Consider the following 21,217-nt stretch of genomic DNA (forward strand, 5'->3'; position numbering starts at 1 on the left):
GAGCATGGGTAGTTGCAATATGGAAATTCTGAATCCCCATCTTCAGCATGACTTAAAAATTGAGGTTGCTCTGTGGGCAAAGGCGATGACAATTGATCGGCTGGCAATGCATGACAAGCCAGCTTTCGTCGTTGAACTTTCCAATATGAGCGGCTTCGCATGTGACACGATCTATCACACCAACAATATCTGAGTGAGTCGATTATACAGCGACAGAAATATCGTTGGTAGCCAGAGCATCATTTGAATCACCGCGTGCAGATGACCACTTGTTTCTCCTTTCGTCAGAGTTATTAGTCTCCCCACGGGCTCTCTGCACACGAAGATTCGCTCCCCAGGGACCTTCCTGGCCATTCAAGTTGTCCATGGCATTCTGAGCTTCTTCCACGCTGCCAAAGTCAACGAAGAGGTAGTAGTGGTCACCAGGCTCGAATCGCTTCGCAGGATGAGGAGTGAACAGTTTGCTGACATTTTCACTTTTTTGGAAAAGTTAGTCTTGAAAAGGCAATTCCAATAGAGGGCAACTGCGGACATACACCTTGTATCCCTTGAAGAAGTTGGTCATATTTGTGGTGATAGCCTTAGGGTCGGTTAACTTAGGGAGACCGCCGACATAAAGGCGACGGCTTGAGTCGCTGTCGACCTTCGCAAAGGTGGGCGCGTCGTTGCGTCTCCAGCGGTCAAGAGCAAACGGGCTGCCCTTGTCGCTGCGAGGCAAGCTCTCAGTTCGTTGCTGTTGCTGTTGCTGCGAACGCTCGCTTGCCGTTTTGGCAACTCCAGGCTTGATCTTGACAGGCCGGCCAAGCATATCACGGCCGTCCAATTCGGTCATTGCTCGATCCGCCAACTCCTTGCTCTCCAGATCGACAAAGCAGTATGACGGATTGCGGCCGGTGAAAGGGTCAATCGCGATATCGATCCGCTCGCTGCAAAGTACTCAGTTTTGGCCATCTCCATACAAGAAATTCTGTCTCCGTACATTGGGAAATTTGCGGCGGTGAACAATGCTTGCACATCCTCCGACTTGGCCGTGTAGGGCATGTTGCCAACGTATAGACGGCGGCCTTCAGAGATAGCCTGAGGGACATGAGAGCTTGGTTTGCTGAATGTGAGCCTCGAGGTATTTGTCTTTGGCCCGGGCGAACCAGAGCTCTGAACACTCGGGCTTTCCTCGCCCTTCACGCGCCAATTTGGAGAATTGAAAGCGCGACCTGATGTTCTAACACCATTTTGGAAAGGTGATCTTCCGGGAGCTATGGACTCATCAGTCATTCCGAAACAATGCCATGAAGCGAATTCTTTTGGATCGAGCCCCAAATGAGCAGCCCAAAGGTATCTTCCTACACACTTTGTTGCTGCGGTACGGGACTTTCAGGAGCGTCGGCCATTGTGGTTCTTCGAAACTGTGGAGGTTATATGAACGAGAAGGCTGATTCGTCTCTGCAAGAATTGGGAAGATTTAGCAACGATGTTTACAGTGGTTAACCGATCTTGATAAGATTAGATTTTCGCACCTTGAGGATTAAATTTCTTTTTATTAAGTGTCCGTCCGGATATACCAGCGAATGGAACGATGTTCTCTGCTAGAATGCTATGCAATTTAACAAGAGAGAGAGAGAATTAAGTCATCCAAAGACCCGCTGTACTGGCACAAATACTGGTCAACGATTCCAGTCTGCCTGATGGCACCAAAACTTTTTTTGGTATCGACACAAAATATGTCAAACAGAGCAAAGGCCGCAAACAGGGCAAACATAGCCCAGCTCCTGATTGGCTTTTTAGCGAACCAAGCGTATTTCTTCCGGCAATTGTTCAACAATCACGATTTCATCATGTTCCATGTCGCCTTCTGCTGTGCTTCCTTAAAGCATCCCACTTCTGCTCCTAACAAAATGGACTTGTCACGCCATCAAGCTGGTTATCATCTGATCCGATTCTCGCCAGGATGAAGCTATATCTGATCCGCCACGCAGAGTGTGGACATAACGTGGGACAAGCAGCGTACGCGTCTTCTGTTGACCCCAGTAGAATGGCAGCTGACAGTCCTGTCATATCGACGGGATCCGCAGAGGCGATACCAATGGCCACTACCTGACAGAGAACGGTAAGACACAAGTCCGTCTGCTCGCTCGAAGCTTCAAGGATCGGATGATCCGCTTCACTCATGTTTTCTCGTCGGATCTTGATCGGGCTTCGGAAACGGCGCAGGGTATCTGCCAACAACAGCTGGCAAGCGGCCCGTTGTTGGCCCCGATACAGGTCCCGAATCTTCGGGAGCAATCGTTCGGCAACCTGGAAGGTACACGGTGGCATTCCGGTGCTCCTGCTTCCAGCATCAGTTCTCCGGATGCTTTGCGTGGAGGTGAGCCGACATACACCGATGAGGAGTCTGTCGTCTCCATGCGGGCTCGTATAAATGCGTTTTTGCAGGATCACATAATGCCTTTCCTCATTAACGCAGACACCGCAAACGAAGAGGTCATTGCTGTTGTCGCTCACGGCGTCATCCTCCAGGTTCTCTGGGTTTGTCTCGCGGATTTATTCAATCAGCGAGATATCCACCTTGGACCTGGCGTCGGACAAGCTGACTTTGGGGACTACGTGCGGCCTGTATGGTCGAATACTGGCGTGATGGAACTGGACATCCGGCCCGCATCGATCGTACCACCGTACGTCCGTGATGCGGCGCGTCCACCCCCGTTCCTGCTCGGTTCGATGCAGCGACCCGAGTCATTCGAGGCCCCGCTGTCTGGATGGTCAATGACCGTTTTGACCGTCGATGATACAACTCATCTTGACATGGAGCAGCAGGTTGAGCGCACGGGAGGGACTGTTCGCAATACTCTCCAGCCGTCTAGGCAGGAGACAACGAATCAGTTTTATCGGCTAACTGGGACAGCATGATAAAGTCCCAGATCTTATGGACGCTGTGCTCTCAGCAGGTAGGATACTATTCCCTCATATCATGTTTCTCTTTTCCTTTCCCTTCTTCCGTCCTTCGGGTCACTTCCTATGATGAAGCAAGATTTCACACAGACCTGTTCTGAGTATTTCCATGCGGATCAACAATCGTTCCAACTGCTGTCTGAGAAAGTGAACTTTCCTTTTCTTGCTCCCCCCAATAGCACGTCCATCATGGCTTTTATATTGATGACTGACTTGGATATAGAATTTTAATCCTTGATAGTGAGATGAAGCTTTCCGCGCAAGCCGCCGCATGCTTTGCTACTTCTTTTCTCGGTGAGCTTAATACATTTTAGACCCGGGCAATTAGACCAATTATATATAAAATCTAAATTGAAACTTGTCATCTAAATTGAAACTTGTCATTGTCATTGAGCATCGTGTCATCATCTACATATGTTAGAATCGTATAGCAACGCCGAATTAGTATGTCCATGTATTTACGCCAACACCGCACAGCTAAACCCGCTCAGCCGCGGACTGATCTTTCCAATATCCACCTACCTATCTTGTCCTGCTCCAATCCGCAGCATTGAAACCAGCATCACTCGAATAAGCCGCCGGATCTTCCCTCTCGTACAATATCTCCGACTTCACCCGCTGACGCAAGACATACCTCTTAAAGAAGTACGGGATCTGGCGCAGCCCATACGCCGCGTGAAACCGCGTCGGCACCGAAAACACCTGGTCCAGCTCCTCCAGCGTCTTCCCCTTCGTCTCCGGCATGAACAGAAGCACCAACACGAACCCGATCAGATTCCAAGCAGCGTACCAGCAGAACGCGCCCTGGTCTTTGAACGAATCGTGCAGCGAAGGCCACGTGATAGCCAGGAGGAAGTTGAAGAGCCAGGTTGTTGCCGTCGCTAGGGCCATGCCGTACGAACGGACGTAGAGTGGGTAGGCTTCTGCTGAGTAGGTGAATGGCACTGGACCCTCGCCGACGGAGTAGACCACGCCGAAGAGATAGAGGCCTAGCGCGACGCAGGCGAGCTGCGCGTTGCTGTGTTCCGCGTTAGGAATGTAAAAGCTGAAGCCGGTGAAGAACCAGGCGAGGGCCATGAGAGGGAATGTAGTTAGGAGGAGGTTGCGACGGCCGAATGTGTCGATTGTGTAGACCGCGGGGATGGCGAAGAGCCAGTTCACCACGCCCCAGCCGAAGGATGTGGCTAGGGCATTTCGGGCTGATGTCACCTTGATGAATATTTCGGACGAATAATACGCGATAATGTTCACGCCACATAGCTAGATAATTGAGTCAGAATGTGGAAACTTTGATGTGACAGGATGGTTCATTACCTGCTGCAGGAACATGACGATCTCTGACGCGATTAGGGCGCGCCGGTTCCGAGGCACGGCGATTAGTTCTATCATCTTGTTCTGGCCGAGCTTCATCCCTTTCTCCGCTTCCAGCAATGTATGCATGTAATAAAGGTCTCGAGCGGCCTGGATCTTGTGCGCGCGCAGGCTGCACATCGACTCATACGCCTTGTAATAGCGTTTCTGGGACATGTACCAACGCGGTGACTCCGGACAGGAAAATACAAACAAGCAAACCAGGATAGCTGGGAACATGGCAGAGGCCATCATAATGCGCCAGTTGAGCCCGACAATGTTTGAAGGATCTGGGACCTCAAAGAAAGCAAGGTCTGCTGCATAGCCCAACATGATGCCAAAAGCAGTCCACATCTGCCACTGCATCACCAACGCACCACGAATGGCGGGAGGAGCAGTTTCGGCCGCGTAGATGGGAACAGTTGCGGACTTAGGGCCAATGCCGAAGCCCAGGACGAAGCGGGAGATGAACATATGCCACCAAGTGTTGACAAACCCTTGCCACAGGCAAGCGATGGCGGAGAAACAGCATGTGATGAAGATGGTCCCGCGACGACCAAACCACGCGTTGAAAGGGACTGCCAGCCAGCAACCAAGGACGGCGCAGCACAGATATGGCGCGGCGTTCACCAACCCCAGCAGCCAGCGAGACCTCGAGGTTTCATCGTCAATGCCGAATTGCGTCTTGTAGAAGATCTGAGCGCCATTGACAACCGTTTCATCTGTCGGAAGTGGACCTAGCTTTAGCACTAAGTACCCAAGTGTGGTTGGTTCTGTCACTTACCCATTCCCTGCACCGCTGCTGAGAGAGAGCACAAGGCAATAACCAAATACATTGTCCAGGGTTGCGACCAACGATGAGTGAACTCGAGATGTAAAATCTTGAATTCCTCTTCCGTTAGCAAGTCCCTGAAAGAATCGAACTTTTCAGGCTCCTGGGCCAGAAGGGCGCCTAACTCAAAAGCGCGAATATCCGTTTCGTCACCCATATGGTGTTCTATAGCGAATTTGATCCCTTGACTGCGCAGCTCCTCGTGGCTATAACCTGCCAATGGATTGGCGAGTTTTGCATTCAAATTGCGTCGTGCACGCTCTGCGGCCGTTAGATAGCTGCGCTGAGGCACGAAGGTGTTGGTCCTTTCTGGCGCATGTTCGATATCTTCAACTCGTTGTTCGAGGGCAATGTCCCCGAAGATACCGATATCATGGGGACCTGGCATCTTCTAACGAACGATGAAGCGAATCAGATGTATGCTTTCGATGCCAGTAAATGGCAGCCCCTGTTGTTGAATAGGTCGGAAAGAATCAAGACAGTTCACTGAATTGTATCTTAATATCGCCAGGAGGAGATCTTGGAGGATCAGTCAGCCTGGGAAAAAAAGAAATGCAAGTTGATGAATTTTGAATCTTACATGATTTGCCGTGCTGGGTCGAGTTGTAGTTGAGTTGGATACCATCAAAGAACATACCTCTAATAAAGATTTGAAACGACTGGGCTGAAACTGATCCTCGGCACTGATTACTAGCATGAATAGTAGCAACAAAGAGAGGCAGAGAAGGCGAAATATTTTTTTTAGGAGCCCTCGAGGACAAAGAAGCAAGGTGCTGGCTGTGCAGAAGAGGTAGCACCCATGAGCACGATGCCCTTGAGCAGAGCCCAGGCACGAAGATTCGATGCTTTTCAGTGACGACAGAGAGCCCGTGATATTTTTTGTGATCATCCATTGCTTTTTCTGCTCATCTTTCTCCTCCCCGTTCTTACGAAGGGTGTCAGCAAGCAATGGTCATTGGTGGCGGCTGAGCAATAAGGAAATGAAGAGCTTGGAGGAAAATGCCAAGGATGCAGACAAGGAAAGCAATGAGTCTCGTATTTCCACCCAGTTGCAGCACAGCCACGTCGAATCGCATTGTTGGTCTGTTGTCCGGGGTTGATTGCTGTCTGAATCGCGGATGTTGGGGTTGTCAACCCATTTCTGGTGCTCGCTGATGTTGATCACCTCAAAGTGGATTCATCCATTCTTCAAAGGTGAATGAATCTTCAAATTAAATTGAGACCCTAGATCACATTCGGAGGATAAATTTGCAGAATCCAAGGAAATGGGACGCCCGCACAGTGGTTGGTTGTAATGGGTAGAAGCTGACAGAGATGGGAAAGACCTCGATCCCTGGGGAGTTGATGCATGACAGAGGGACCTCATGACAAGCGACAAGTGACAAGGCTGTCACGCAGGCATTCTGTTTCTCTGTTTCTATTCTTTTTAACTACTAGGATACTTAAGGCTTGTTTTCTTCTCCGGCACATTGAGCTAATGATTGAATCAATTTGTCTGTAAAGAACGCGATTTTAAACTGTCTCTGCGTTCACGTCCTAGCAAAATATGTCATGGCAACACTTCCCACAAAGACCAGTCATTCCACAACACGATAGACTCATTAATGCTAAGGCATATTTCGAACTGAGCGAGGCTTACTCTATCATATGCCATGACTCTTCTCCAAGGAATCCGATGCCGATCTTTCGTATTTGAAGTGTTCATAGCAAGATGCACTCCGTCCTCGCAGCAAACCTGACAAGCTTGACATTAGCATGATATTTGATCTCATAACCCAATCATCATTGTGTTACATTCTTGTTAAGCTATACCACTATATATTAACACTAATGAAGATAATGAAAGATGATGCTATATCCGTGCCTTTGTTTACCCACCCTGCTTCCCAGTATGGGTGCACCATACTGTAATTACCAACCACATTATAATCACTAATTTTTAATATTTTGACTTCTTAAAGCTATTCCAACCACACAACATGCCTAAATCTACTAAATTTAATAAATCTTTCGTCCTTAAGGCCTGCGAAGCCGCTCAGGCCTAAGAAAAACTAAATATCACTAAGATTACGCGTGAATATGGCATTTTTTACACAACCCTACATAACTGTGTTAAAAAGGGTAGATAACCTTGTATAACTTAGAAACTGGTTAATAAAGTTCTGAAGGGGTATTAGGAGGAAGCCTTACACCTCTAGTTAGTCTATATATATGATTTAAACATGCCAGTGACTCCTAGAATACTAGAGGTATAGGTAAATCAGGCACTTATACACGCTGGTAAGCCTAACTAATAGGTTAGTAAGATGTGGGTATATTACTTTAAGAAATATCTTCCAGCGCACCTAAAACTAGGTCTAGTAAAGTAAAAGATAAAGGAATTAAAGTATATCTAAGCTAAAGATGCAGGGTTGTTAGCATACTAGTATAATCTACTTTTAAATATAGTTAAAAAAGATATACTAGCATAGTTAGTATATAACTTTAATAAATGTGGCTTCTAACCTGGTAAGGGTATATTAAGAAATATGATTAGTTTAAAAGATTCTTACCCAGATCTTACTAAAGCTAAGTAAGGTAAGAATATTATAGTAGTCAAATATATTACTACTAATAGCTAGTAGATGGACCCTTTCTTTATCTTAAAGGTAGATTCTTTTAACCTGTTCTTCTAAGCCACTATTCTTCTAATCTATTCTTTATTAAGGGAATAGTATCTTTATAGAGAGTTAGTTTAATAAGAGTGAGGGTTTACTACTATATATAATTATAGGAACCTCCCTAAATGGCTAGATCACTAATGAACTAGCATTTAAATAGCTTTAATATTTTATTAGGCTGATGAATAGTTATATAAAGAGAGGGGAGAAGTATATTCTTATATTTAATGGCTATAGCTCCCACCTCACCTTTAAATTCTTATAAGAATATAAAGATAATAGTATTATACCCTTTGGATTTATGCCTTATATAACTTATCTTTACTAGCTACTAGATAGGAAGCTATTCTTAAGCTATAAATAATACTTCTAATATATAAATAATAATCTATCTTACTAGGCTGGTAAGCTAGTAGGGAAGTTAGAATTCTTATAGGTGATCAGTCTAGTACAGGAGAAAGCCTTTAACTAATAAATTATTTATAAGGCCTTTAAAGATCATGATATCTGGCTAGTAGCAGAAGATAGTAATAAGATTATTAAGAATCTTGCTAACTAGGTAGTAATACTAGATATCTATATGCTTAATCTATATGCATACAGAGAGAATATACCCTCTCCCTCTCCCTCTTAACCACCATCTTTATCTAGTATTAATATCTCACCTCTATAGATAATTCAGGCCCTTAAGAAGAATTAGGTAAAGGTATTATATCTATACACTATAGATCTTCTTTTTTAAAGCTAACTAGTGATATAAAGCTATCTAAACACGCAGATCTTCTTACACTAAAGCTATGGCAGAACCTTAACTAGACATTTAAATATAATTAAATCACAGTGGAGCACCTTGCTATAGTGAATAATATTATTAGTTATATTAGGGCTGTATAAGCACCCCTATTGTGAGAGCACCTAGGGAATGCTCTTGATTAAATGGTAGATAGTATGGTAGTAGTAATGCCTTTATTAGTGAACTAATCACTAAGGTATAAGATGCTCACCCCTTAGTAGGTGATAATATCTCTATAGGTCATATGCTACCTATATAACCCCTGTGGTTTACTATATATAGGCTTACTATACCTAATAACTACCCTCCCTCTTTATATACTATATCTCTATAGCTAGAGGTTTATTTATAATATTCTTTATTTTATATAAACTATGTATTCTTATTAGTTAAATTAAAATAATAGATATTACTATTACTTAGTGGAATTTACTAGTATAAGGTTATATTAGTTAGTAATCTTATTACTACTAATATATTACTCCCTTTATTAATATTATTATATAATTATCTAGTCTTATTATACTTAGTTCTTTCTTATTTACTTAAATAGATTTACTTATATACTTACTTAGATAGTATAGTAGTAGTAGAGGTTCTTTTATCTTTATAGATTTATAGATTTCTTCTCTTCTTCTTCCTTATATTAACTATATTAAACTACTCCTCTATAAGTAATTCCTTTTACTATTTCTTACTATATACTACTTTTAACCGTGAAACAGTTAGCCGGACGCCTGAAACGGCTACACTTGACGCCGTTTTGAGCGTCCTGCTAACGCTCGGCGGCCTTGGCGTCACGTGGAAGTAGTCGCACGGCCAGCGGCCTTTACTCCCACGCCCTGCGCTAGTTAGTTCCCCCGTCGTTTCGTGCCTGGCCTGGTCCTTTCGACGACCACACCTCGTGTAGCCGCCGTCGGAGGGCTCGCTCGTCGTTCAGCCATACCTCTCTCTCCCTCCCCAGCGAGGCCTTCTGGGGAGGGAGCCAAAAACGGCTCCCCTCGCGACCGTCTTCTTCGCTCTGCTTCTTAAAAGCCTTCGCCCCCCATGACTCTCTCCCTCCCCTCCTCCGCTTCCGAGAAACTGCCATCCACCTCGCCCACACATTCATCTCTCCTCTGCCGGCTTCAAACGGGTTAGAGAAGATCCGCTTCTGCCACCCTACTCTTTATTTATATCCAGGCTTCCTTTCCTCTCGCTCTCCTTTGTCTGCCATGCGGCACTCCCCTCAACCGGTCGGGTCCGACGACGACAGTGGCAGCACCACCGATGTACCGGACATCTTCTCCGCCGACGATGCTACCGATGAATCCTCGGACAGTGCGTCTGAGCCAGACAGTGATAACGACCCGGAAGATCTTTCTGACGACGATTCGATCCTGGATGATGAGGAGGAACGGGAACTCCCTGCGGCGTACTTCTTACAGGAGGCTGAATGTCTCGACGTCTCCCAACTACGGCAGAAACGCTACAGCCCAAGGACCCAGGCTAAGTTGGACGAGACACGGGATTACTGGGACCGGTGAGAAACAGCCGGGATCCAAGTCTCAAGACTGGTGCTAACAGATAGCCTGTCTCTCTAGGTTCTGCCGCGAGGGCAACTACGACCCTGCCGAACGTTTCCGTTGGCTTTCCGACTCCGAGGAGACAGTCCGTTTCTTCAAAGCTTTCTTCTCGTGGCGATGCAGTCGGCGACGAAACAAAAAAGGGGGCCGGACACCAGGAATACGATACAAAAGCTCACTGGAGACATTCTGGAAGTGGTGGCATCTGGTTTACAAGGCAGAGGTAGGCCACGGCTTAAGCAAAGACCTCATTGTCAAGATTCTGGATGTAAGCGACCGGTGATCGGATCAATTATAGTCTCATCTGATGAGTTACAGGTACTGGCGATCGTTGCTCGAGAGAAGGACCTCCGTTCTGGACGCCGACCGAAAGCGACGATGTACATTGAAGATGTGGCGGAGTTCGCTCGCGTGCTATTGTCGACGATGGAGATGACTTTTCAGTTCGGGTGGCTTCGGATCCAACTCCTCCTCTTCTGCCAGCTGGCGGCCATCACCGGTAGCCGCCCTGGGGCTCTGCTGAACTTACGCTATAGGGATCTTGAGCTGACTCTCATCCGTCACCCGGACGGAGGGCGCCCACGATTATTTATTTACTTGACCCCAAGGTTTACCAAGACATTTCTGGGCGAGAAGGAAGAGTGAGTCCTAGGCAATCCCTTTTTATTTTAGCGTCGCTGTCTCCGCGTGAAGTCGCATGCCAGGTAGAGCTAATTGTGTATGGAATAGGAATACCTTCCCTATTCCCGAAATCGTCTTTGACCCGACATTGGTCCTCAGTCCTCATGTGTTCCTTCTCGGCATGCTGTTCCGTATTCAGGCGTTCAAGAATATCTCCAAAGACGGCCTAGTGTTGGACTGTCCCGAAAATCTGTATAACCTTGGTGTTTTGGATGGACTTGGAGAACAGCCGCTGAGATTGAAAGATGAAATTCTCGATCACTTTGTGTTCTGTCAGGGAATGCGCGAATCCGACGGACTTCGAATTGCTTTGGAGGAGCGACTAACGGAAGGAGCGCTGCGATATCGAATGAAACGGGGAGGCGAAATCACTGGGTTTGAACAGGTCACAAAGCCGTATGGTCTCCGTTATGGGGCGGCGAAAGCATTTAATGACAGCTGTGAGTTATCTGGTTTGTTCACATCGAAAACGATCATGTCCTTACTAACACTGCCGTCTCCTTCGTCGAACAGCGGATGTGACGAACGAGCTCCAGAACGTGATGTTACAGCATGCGAACATCGACACCTTCGTTAAACATTATAGCGTGGGCATCCATGTTGACGCCCAGGCCATTGTCCGGGGACTGCCGGCTCAGAAACAGCTGATGCGGTTCGCAGCATCCATGAGCCGGTCGATTGATCCCCGCCGACCGTACAAGCTCGAGGACACTAGTTGTGTCAACAACATTCCGCGCGTGCGAACACTGCAGACGCGGGTCTGTGAAAGAAAACAATTCCGGGACGAGATGAAGCGGGCTTTTGAGATGGCGGAACGGGACTTTGAGCGACGCTTCGGCGATTACCAGAATCAGAAGAAAGTGAAGAAGGAGCTACCAGCTCCCGCTCGACAGGCGCTTGACCGTGTGGCGAAGTCCGAGGAAGAGTACAGAGGCGCGGTCCGGAGGCATCTCCGGGCGCAGCGTGTGTCTCGGAATGAGTGGCAACGGCAACGTAACCACTTAGTGCGTGAGAATCTGGAAAGATATAAGAACGAGCAGCCAGTGATTGACTGCGAGAGGCAACTTGCCGGGAAGTTCTTGGATGACGAGGTGAAGGGTGCTCTGGAGCGAACAGGGTATATGACCCCGCAGCATATGATCCTGCTCGATAATATCTTGAGCATGCCGGGCGCCACTGTCGAAAAGGAATACCAGCGCCGGATTGCCGCAATCAATGCGGTCATTGCTTTCTGTGACGTGGAGGAGGGATCACCCACGAGACGACCAAACCCTGCACAGAAACGTCCTGCCATGGATTCTTTATCGTCTGCTCCTTCCGCAAAAAGGCAAAGATGCCTTTCGTCTGATGGGCCACAGACCACCATTTCTCAAGCGATTGCGTCTGTCTGCATTAAAAAGAAAGAGGAACGGCCGACGGTTTGCTTTCTCTGTCTGGGAAATCCTCATATGCCAGAGCATGAGCGGTCTAAAGACTATTATACCCCTGGGTCACTCACCCGTCACTTTGTTGACATTCATGTCATACCATATCCAAAAGACATGCGGGTTAAATGCAGCATCTGCGAGGAGCAGTTGGAGAGTAAATCGGCATTGATGAACCATGCTGAGAGAAAGCATGGAACTGTCTCACGCCGCCCATTGTCCGCCCTCGGCCCAATTTAGATTTCCAATGCACCTGCGACCTAAAACATTTGTGGACCAGGATCCCCCTCTTTGCCTTTGTTGACGCTGCATATTGATAGATGCACTGTAACACCGCTGCTATTAGACGCATTTATCTACGCGAGAATCGTGAGCTCTTGCGATGTATATCGGCGTGCTCGGACGATAGGTACATTTACGGTCGCGCATATTATACTACCTATCGTTCAAGCACCCCGATATACATCGCGTCGCTTTGAAAACAAAACACTAGGACGGTGTAATGTAAAACCTGAGCCCTGTGCCGGTATGACCTGCTTAGCGCGTAATACTCCCAGCTCTCTGTCGCGGCACTCCTGACCGCTGCTCCGAGTATCTGCGCGCCAATCCTTCGTGGGCAAGCTCGGTCTGGCCAGGGAACTTGGGAGGCCCACCCAGGCTGCGGAGAACAGCACTATTATCTGCAGTGAGGTCGTCCAGGACATCCAGTTCCTTCTCGCTGAACCAGCGGGGAAGTGCCCATACACGCAGCGGGATAAGCAGGATGATCAGGATGGGGAAACCTACGATGGGACAGGACGTTAGTGGATGTCCGAAACAAACGCTACGCGGAGAGGGAAGGAAGTCGGAACGAACCAATAGCCGCAATTGTCTGGGAAATGGCCACAGTGGCAGCGACGCCGAGACCCTGCAATCCGATAAACAGGAGAATTTTTCGCTTGCGGATCGAAAGAAGAGGCTCATCGCGCTGGATGAACCGGCTCTCCTGCATGAGAAAGATGGCCTTTTTCAGCATGCTGTTGGACTCGATCGAGCCCCAGCCCACGGTGAAAAACACACCGGCGAAGATGGCAGTCGGCATCGTGTGCAGAACAACAAGCAACGGGCCCGTCATGGTGCCAATAATCCCCAGCCCCATGATGAAATGGGACACACGCTGTTCGACCACAGCCTTTGCCTTGACGACGGGCCGGCGGAGCTCTGCGCCTTCTCCTTCCTCTGTGGGGATCACTCGCAGCTCAGTCTCGTAGACTGTCAAGGAGTCTGTGTGTACGGGGGCCTGCGAATGCGATTGCGTGTCAATTGAACCCCCCCCATATTACCTATTGTTGGGGAGGAATGGTCAGGCATACCTGCGGAACGAGTCCATTCGGCATGGGGATCCCGATTATACCAGCAATAAAAGTCGTACACCCCAGAAGGAAAAAGTCCCAGTGAAATCCCGACGGCTTCTTCAACGGGAACTGCCGCGCCTGTGCGGTCAAACTGCTAATGTTCTGCAGCGCGTCGTCGGGATTAGTATTGAATCACAGCGGGTACGGGGCTTATTGTGGAAAGCGCGAGCAGCGTGGACAACAAGTGGGACTTACATGGTCATAATAGAAGAGCAGCATTGTCAGGAAGCCAAACGGCAGCGCCACAAACACCCACTTGACCTCAAGATCCCAAAAGTGGATCAGCCAGCCGCGGTCTTGAGTTGGATAGAAAGCGCGAGTGACTGGGATGAATCCTATGTGCGTGGATTTCAGATTACCAGGAAAGTGGGCAAAACCAACCCAGAAGAGGGTTCCCAGCTAGCCAGGCGTCAGCAAAGCAATCGGAAGAACATGGCGATGAAGCAGAGTAAAGGGCAGAGGACGGAAAAACAGATAATGAGAAGTGCCTACCGGATACGCATAGTCGGCAATCAGCCCACGGACCGATGCTTTCCAAATGGTACTGGCACCCAGCTTCTCCAGTCCATAGATGGTGAGGAAGTAGAGAATCGCAATCAAGCAGGCCAGATACCCAGCGTCTCGGCCGTGTGTCGTGAACTCGTTGACCAATTCTTCGACTCCCTTGACTGATCTCATGGTCAGCATCTGGCACCCAGCCCGAAAGGGGAATCAGAGCCAGGACTTACTACAGTAAATGATACCGACATACATGCCAAATGCTTCGCTGGAAAAATCCGTCACGTAGCGCATGTAGTCGCACACATTGCATATTGCAGCTATCCAATGGAAAATGGCCGCCCAAATAGCAGTCCAACACATAAAGCTTGGATAGATGGATGGGTCATAGATGTTGATGATATCAAAGATAGTGTAGTTGAAAAGCGAGATAAGACCAGTAATGCCGACAATGGTCAGGGGCTGGGCGGAAAAGAGACTAAAGATCATGGCAGCAAGCGCCGAGGAGAAGAGACCCTCATTGATCCCGTAGAATTCCCCCGTGCGCCGGTACATATCCATGGTATATGCGATGGCGGGCAGAATGCTGCGGCAGAGGGGGTCAGTGGCCTCTTCACTTTGAGCCAGTCCAAAGCAAAAACACCGGCGCACTTACTTGACAAAATACATCCGGACAATGCTGGGGACCGTGCGGTAGTCCCAGGCATCCCGAATGTCGCTCCAGTAGTGGGGAAGTCGTCGTCGTACATCGTGATACATGCCACGGAACGGGCGCAGATATCGCACGCTCTTCCACCCTATAACACCCTCATAGCTGTATGTGATGTTGGTTTTCTCCCTCTCCAGGGGCGCAGAATCGTGCGGCGACACCTCCGACATCATGGTTATCTCTCGAGGAGGGGGGACGACTCTGTGGGAAGGATATGGTTGAGAAACAATTGAAGGTAAAAAGGAAGAAAAAACCGAAAACTCTGACGGCCAGGGGATGGTATGAAATAGCTCGGGAAGAGCAAGCCAAATGTCAATTGAGTGGGGCCAACTTTGCAATAACCACACATTCCACACTGCAGGACAGTGGGTCTGGTGGTGATAATGATGGTGCCACCACGCACAGTACGCCACTTTAGCACGATATTTGCTCCTAATGGGCTCTCGAGTATCTCTGTAAGCTGCAATCTGCAATTTCTACCAACAGGGTGCTCCATCTTCGACAAGGGTGGAAGAGCGTGGTTGGTCGCATAACAATGAGAGGACGGTGATGTCAGGGAGATTATTCCGCTGGATCTTCTGCCCAGGCAGAACTACGCCCGGCACTGGATGTTCTGATTGGATGTTCGAGCAGCGCTTCACACGGTAAATCCTCCGAGGTCGAATGTTGAACCCCCTACTCCAGAGTGAGACTCGCAATATCCGTGTCGTTCGGTGGCACCCACACCGAGGCAGATTGATCCTTCTGGCGTTTCGAGCCTGCTCGCACCGTTCATTTATGCAGCGTTGTTTCCAGTCCCGTAGATGCTGCCAATTGCGTCTTGCCATCGACGTACGCCGAGGCCATTAAGCCATTAAGGGTGCCGACGTTGTGTCGTTGACCAAAGCTTTGACACGCAATGGCGTGCCCTGCGACAAGTGTTAGAATTGCAGCCATGAGGGTATTGCCACTCCTTTTTTTTCTCCCATCCCACGTACCTCCTGTCGTAAAACTGCGGAGAGGTCTTGGACGACATCACGGCCCTCGACGTCGCGGATATCTCATCCCCTTGTCCACCTCTGAAGGACCCCATGCGCCAATGAGTGCCGTGTGACTGGATACGAGAATGTATACGCCAAGGTATCCCTCGGCGTCCCCAGCTGGGATTCCCCATTGGTCCAGGAACTGGCGCAAGCACGAAGCAATATACTTCCACCACGAGCACACCTCTAGTCAGATTGAGCAGACATGCCGCAAGCGTAGAGCCCGCTTCGGCAAACACCTCCGTGCCTTGCTGGAACGCCCTCAGCAGCAGCTCGTCTTCGTCTTGAACCGCGTCCGCGATGGCCCTTTCGTAGTCTCCGGATTCCAGGTGCCGGGAGTTGAGCAGGAGTCGTCCAAAGTTGTCGCTGACGTGATTCGCCACGTCCACCGCGACACTATAGAGCCATCAGAAGTTCCCGGCGATACTCCTTTTTTCCGTCCTCTTGTGTCCATCATAGACTGCGGAGAAGAGCAACGTTTCTTCTAGCCTTGCTGGCATTTGGTCAGGCAGCACGACATCATATTGGTATTGCTGCGTTGCCCGAGATCCTGTGCCTACGAAGACCCAGAGATTATACGCCGTAATGCGGATGAGAGGCTTACACTATCGACTCCGAAACTTTGCAAGATCATAGTCATCGTGTAAGTCAACCGTGGATATAGATAGGCGTTGGATTAGTAGTGGTAGACGCGCTAAAGGGCTTTGGCGGGATAACCTCCCTAGAAATAGCGATTGCCCTGTGGCTTGTGCCTCGTAGGCTCTACATGGATAATCCACAATGTTGCCAATCAGGACATTTCCCTGAGGATACGTCACTGACAGGTACTCAACAGTCTGAGAGAGATCTCTCGCATATTTTACATCAACTGGGCACGCTAAGTATCGTGGCTGTGAGCCGTGAGCCGTGAGTCTGTGTCCAAGGCAGCTCCAGCAGGCAGATAATTCCAAGGTTGGTCAGCGATCAAACCCACGACAAAATGCACTAGTATGGTACCAACTGGATTCCGCCTGTCTGGAGAATAGCATCAATATGGAGCTTCAGCGGGCCCCAGGTGGGAAATATGCGTGACGCCGGTTGAGGTCATCTTTTTCTTCCTATGGTGCAGTTCACCCAGCTGTGTTGTAACTGAATAATGTTTCTAACCATCTCTTCTTGTCCAAGCCCGTTTTCGATACCACCGCCGAAGCATTCTGACAATAGCCAAGTACGCTGCTGTTACTCCGGTATTTATGAATATACATCAAGGGTACCCGAGGCATGATCCTTAGTCAGATCGAGGTAGCAAATCGGGCGACGTCCCGCTATGAATCCGTCCAACATCTACTTCCATCCGGCTGGTCCGTTCCATCCGAGTCACGCTAGATTAAATGGCGCTGTTAGTAACATTCCCGGCAACGGACGACGTAATCCGTGTTGCTTTGCGACAGGGGGGTGGGTGAGTGGGGTGGAAGGAATTGAAGTAGAAACTACGGCGGGAAAAAGGACAACAGACAGGGAAGATCAGACGACATATCTACCTTGGGAAGACAGCGATGGTCTAGTCCCCGTGGCTGCAGTCAACGCACAACCCATGGCGGGCGTCGTTGGCCTATCGATACAGGCGGAGCAGGCTGAAAAACACCACGGTGATCAAAAACGCGACCCAGTAGAGCATGACCCACGAAAACCGGTCTGCAACAGCGCTTGGTTAGTGAATGAGCGGGGACTTTTTCTACCTCTTTTCTTCTTCTTTCATCTCTCACTGAGTAGCACGACTTACGAGGGTCTTCGGTGACCTCCTGGGTCGATAGGGGCATTGAAAAGGCCATGGAGCACGGGCGGAGTATCTGCCTTGCAGAAAGACAAGCAGGCGAGTGAGGCTAGGGGAAGGAATTGCTCGAGCTCGAGCTGCTGCTGCACAGCCGAACCGGCGGTGGCTTCTTATAAGCGGTTCGATGCTGCCAAGGGTGGAATGCGCGTTTCTGAACGCTTCTGTATTGCGTTGGCACTGCCAGGTCTGGGCTTACGACTCCGAGTCTGGGCATAGTCGAGGTGAACTCGATCGTGTTCATCTTCAAAGGAAATGTCATTTTACTACTAAGGTACACTCATCGGCCAAGGAATAGACTCCCTGGAATCTGAAACCATGGCTGCTATGTACTTTGCCTGCGCTAGACGAGTTTGGCCGTGTTTTGCTATCGAGTACCGATTCTAGTAGGAGGCATTTGTCCTCACTGACCAGTCGGATGCTCGTCTGGGCAGCAGGGGTCCTCATCGCTGTGATGTAGATAGCCGCCCAGAACGCCCAGGTGCTGATGACGACCAGCGCCTCCGCGTGCACTGATCCATCAGCTGTGATTGGCCTGGAATTATACACTTCTTACGTGGGTTATTTCGCTCATTGTTCCTACCGCAATAACGCCGCCAGCCTAGACGAGCCCCGTGTCGTATGGCACGGCGCCCAGCCGAACGAAACCTCAGAGACCGAAACAGTAGTTGGGAACTCCAGTGGTACTAATCACGACTTGCTCCGCTGCCGAGGGCTGTGTGATCGGTCTGGATACCGGCAAGAGGGCTCGCCACACAGACATTCCTTGTCCAGGTTCTTCCAGTACTCGTCCGAGTAGTCCACGGTGATTTCGCTGCCTGCCGTGATCCCGCGTGACACGACGAGAATGCGTTCCGTACCCATCCAGCAGAAGCGTTGGAACTGCGCGTTTGGGTGGCAGGAGTGGTTGATGAATCTTGTAAAGTTACCTGTTCAACCAAGAGAAAAATATAAGCATCAGGTAGCAATATGTACCGCGGGTTTATTAGTTAGTAGGGGTGGTACGTACCCATTTGTCCCTGGAAGATCTGGTAGCTCTGCCCCGAAGCCTCGCCTACCATCACATCGACGCCATCAATGCCGGCCGTCACAAGGCCAACAAACTCACCCACCGCGGCGCCGCGCTCAAAGTCCTGTGCCCCTCTGGTCAGTGGAACGAAGTCGGCTCGCAGACTCTAACAGTGGGATGAAGTACATACAAGCCGAGCAACAACACCGTTATTCTTTGCATTGCCCGTGCGGAAGATCTGCACGGGCGGAGGCAGCCGTACGCACCCAAACAGATTCGGAAAGCAACTGCAGCGGTTGAGCTGCACGTCATCCGACTGCTTCTGCTGGCACTGCGCACACATGTCCGGTTCAGCCTGCAGTATTCTGCGCGGATCCCCTGCGCCAAAGGTAGCCCGGTCTATAACGCAGTCGTCTACAAACTCAAACACCAGCTCTTTACCAAGGAACGCGTACGTGGATCGCAGGGGGCATGCCGGGCGGCCATCGATGGTAACCCACTCGTGCGGGTGGCCGTCGTACTCGCGAGGGGACTTTTGCCCGACGGCACCTAGCAGATCCCGCCATTCGGGGCGGAGGGTGTCGGCGGCAACCTCGAAGCTGTGTCGGAGTTGGCGCAGTCGCTGGAGCAGGCCTTCGTTGAATCCGATGCGGTATTTGCAGAAGCGATAGACGCCCACGCCTGCAAACAGGAGACTAGCCCAGCCGCCGGCATCCTTAATTTCCTTGTACCCACGCCAGATTGCTCTGAGAGGTATGTCATTGTAAGCTACAGAAGAGCCGATTCCTTATGCTGGCGGTAGAGAGGGATATTCTGAGCTGGGGAAGGGGGGGGTAACTCACAGTCGATTTCGAAGGTCCTTTTCAGTCAGCTTCTGCACGGAGCACGCCTCTCTCAAAGCAGACATTCTTGCCTCTGTGGCGGTTAAAGTGGGCTGATCCAGGCTGATTGCCGTGATCCGGGCCTCGTAGCAATCCACCCAGTAGGCCTGGACAATCATCTCCAGTGCGCGGTAAGTCTGGCTGCGGCTGTGGTACGTGAAACACAGTGAATTCACCACTCGGAATGCCTGTTGTATCTGAGTAAGAAAGCTTCTTTTTACTCTAGCAAACAACCATCCTGGAACGGCTCACCTCCTTGCTCATTGCTCCGTGGATATACATGTTCGGACCTAGAGACTGCAACTAAGAAGAGGAAAATGATACAAAGGGCATGGCTCACTCACCGTGGCAGTCATATCCCACCGGATCTCCGAGTGTATCTGTCGCCAGATGCTGCAGACCAATTTCTCAGTCGACGTGGAGGTCATGATGGGTACAGACTGTTCCTTGCGCGCAGTCCTCTGGGGAAAGCGGGTGGTCGTATGCACTTGACGGATCGAGCGTGCCTTGAGCGGCTGCTCTTGCTCAAGATTGACCCCTGCGCTGCTTTCATCATCATCGCAATGTTCACGTTCGACGGCCGTGCTGATGGGACGTTCCCTAGTGGTACATGGCCGTGAACCGCCAACAACCTTGCGTCGCTTTGACGCAGCACTCGGGTGGTAACCGGAGGTTATTGCTGTTTCTGGTGCGCAGGCCTCATTCTGAGACTGTGTGGCTAAGAGAGCGCTTGTGGGCTCGACAGGTGAAGGGAGGTGGTGGATCCGAGGAGACAACTGTAAATGAAGCCTCAGCCGCAGTTCATTTGTAAAGAGGAGCTGGAGAAAATCGCGACAAACCTGCGCTCCGGGCGAAGATATTGGGGTTGGATTTCCCTGTCTGGCAGACTGAAGGTCGAGATATCCCTTGAGTAGGCGATGAGTGATAAGCCTGTCACATGGGGGAGGGGTCATACCACGACTGAGCCAGCCTGGTTGCCTCCAGTGGAGCACACATGGGCCTCGACGCGAACAGCCGCCTGTGTCACCCCGACGCGGTTCACCAGCGCCGCGAGCTGGCTGGCAAAATCTGGCCCTAGCAGCTCGCGGAGCTGGAATAGTGTGGAGTTATCTGGTGACAGCATTGCAGGCATTCCTGGTATGACTGCCTGTTCGAAAGCAAACTGGATGAAGAGAAGGAGAACCAAAGAGGGTCCATGATGACTAACCAGGCACGCGGCTGTGACGTAATTTAGCAGAGCCTGGACAGCGCAGATCGTCTCCGCAGTTGGTGCCACATTCTGCTCAAGCAGAACTCTACCTCGGACCCTACTTGCCATCGATTCCGATTGTGCAGAACTCATACAACACGTGGAATTGGAAATAGAGCCGATAGCACCAATCTTATGGTCTACTAGTGCCTCACCGGTAAATTCCAAAGGCTAAGTCACTGAAATCTGCACCAGAGACTACAAGAAGAGGCTATCCCCCGCTTTGCCCGCGAGCTATTCTAAACATCTTTACCTTTCCCACGCAGTACATTGGCGTTTTCGGGCCTGATCGGGCGGGTTACTGTGCCAAGTTGGTATGGACCTCCCTTGGGGTCGGCCAGGCCCTACAGCGGGGTCCGACGCGCGTCCAAACCGCTGCACAGGTCTCAGAACT

General features: G+C 49.8%; 6 protein-coding genes across 6 annotated transcripts; 2 read left to right on the forward strand and 4 right to left on the reverse strand.

Annotated features, from left to right (window-relative positions):
- Window positions 1-202: 202 nt before the first annotated feature.
- CDV56_106765 (RNA-binding protein) lies at window positions 203-1,388 on the reverse strand (the record flags this gene model as incomplete). The annotated part of the gene is made up of 4 exons (XM_026760384.1): window positions 203-476; window positions 537-926; window positions 980-1,253; window positions 1,349-1,388. 4 exons carry the CDS (start codon window positions 1,386-1,388, stop codon window positions 203-205), a joined length of 978 nt encoding a protein of 325 aa, XP_026615336.1.
- A 557-nt stretch (window positions 1,389-1,945) lies between these two features.
- On the forward strand, window positions 1,946-2,904 carry CDV56_106863 (histidine phosphatase family protein; the record flags this gene model as incomplete). The annotated part of the gene is made up of 2 exons (XM_026760482.1): window positions 1,946-2,001; window positions 2,070-2,904. 2 exons carry the CDS (start codon window positions 1,946-1,948, stop codon window positions 2,902-2,904), a joined length of 891 nt encoding a protein of 296 aa, XP_026615337.1.
- A 564-nt stretch (window positions 2,905-3,468) lies between these two features.
- On the reverse strand, window positions 3,469-5,516 carry CDV56_106943 (sugar porter family MFS transporter; the record flags this gene model as incomplete). The annotated part of the gene is made up of 3 exons (XM_026760562.1): window positions 3,469-4,206; window positions 4,261-5,018; window positions 5,081-5,516. 3 exons carry the CDS (start codon window positions 5,514-5,516, stop codon window positions 3,469-3,471), a joined length of 1,932 nt encoding a protein of 643 aa, XP_026615338.1.
- A 4,279-nt stretch (window positions 5,517-9,795) lies between these two features.
- On the forward strand, window positions 9,796-12,491 carry CDV56_107248 (DUF3435 domain-containing protein; the record flags this gene model as incomplete). Its single annotated transcript, XM_026760867.1, has 5 exons — window positions 9,796-10,103; window positions 10,165-10,414; window positions 10,465-10,787; window positions 10,876-11,267; window positions 11,341-12,491. The coding sequence occupies 5 exons, from the start codon at window positions 9,796-9,798 to the stop codon at window positions 12,489-12,491; spliced, it is 2,424 nt and encodes an 807-aa protein (XP_026615339.1).
- A 297-nt stretch (window positions 12,492-12,788) lies between these two features.
- On the reverse strand, window positions 12,789-15,025 carry CDV56_107393 (uncharacterized protein; the record flags this gene model as incomplete). The annotated part of the gene is made up of 7 exons (XM_026761012.1): window positions 12,789-13,033; window positions 13,107-13,530; window positions 13,604-13,747; window positions 13,841-14,044; window positions 14,138-14,313; window positions 14,374-14,729; window positions 14,799-15,025. The coding sequence occupies 7 exons, from the start codon at window positions 15,023-15,025 to the stop codon at window positions 12,789-12,791; spliced, it is 1,776 nt and encodes a 591-aa protein (XP_026615340.1).
- A 680-nt stretch (window positions 15,026-15,705) lies between these two features.
- CDV56_107515 (SET domain-containing protein) lies at window positions 15,706-20,706 on the reverse strand (the record flags this gene model as incomplete). Its single annotated transcript, XM_026761134.1, has 11 exons — window positions 15,706-15,760; window positions 15,830-16,270; window positions 17,637-17,770; window positions 18,096-18,196; window positions 18,446-18,613; window positions 18,694-18,817; window positions 18,884-19,439; window positions 19,536-19,771; window positions 19,919-20,350; window positions 20,414-20,479; window positions 20,530-20,706. 11 exons carry the CDS (start codon window positions 20,704-20,706, stop codon window positions 15,706-15,708), a joined length of 2,490 nt encoding a protein of 829 aa, XP_026615341.1.
- Window positions 20,707-21,217: the final 511 nt, after the last annotated feature.

This window comes from Aspergillus thermomutatus (genome assembly GCF_002237265.1).
Source record: "Aspergillus thermomutatus strain HMR AF 39 chromosome Unknown NODE_69, whole genome shotgun sequence".
Classification (NCBI taxonomy): Eukaryota; Fungi; Ascomycota; class Eurotiomycetes; order Eurotiales; family Aspergillaceae; genus Aspergillus; species Aspergillus thermomutatus.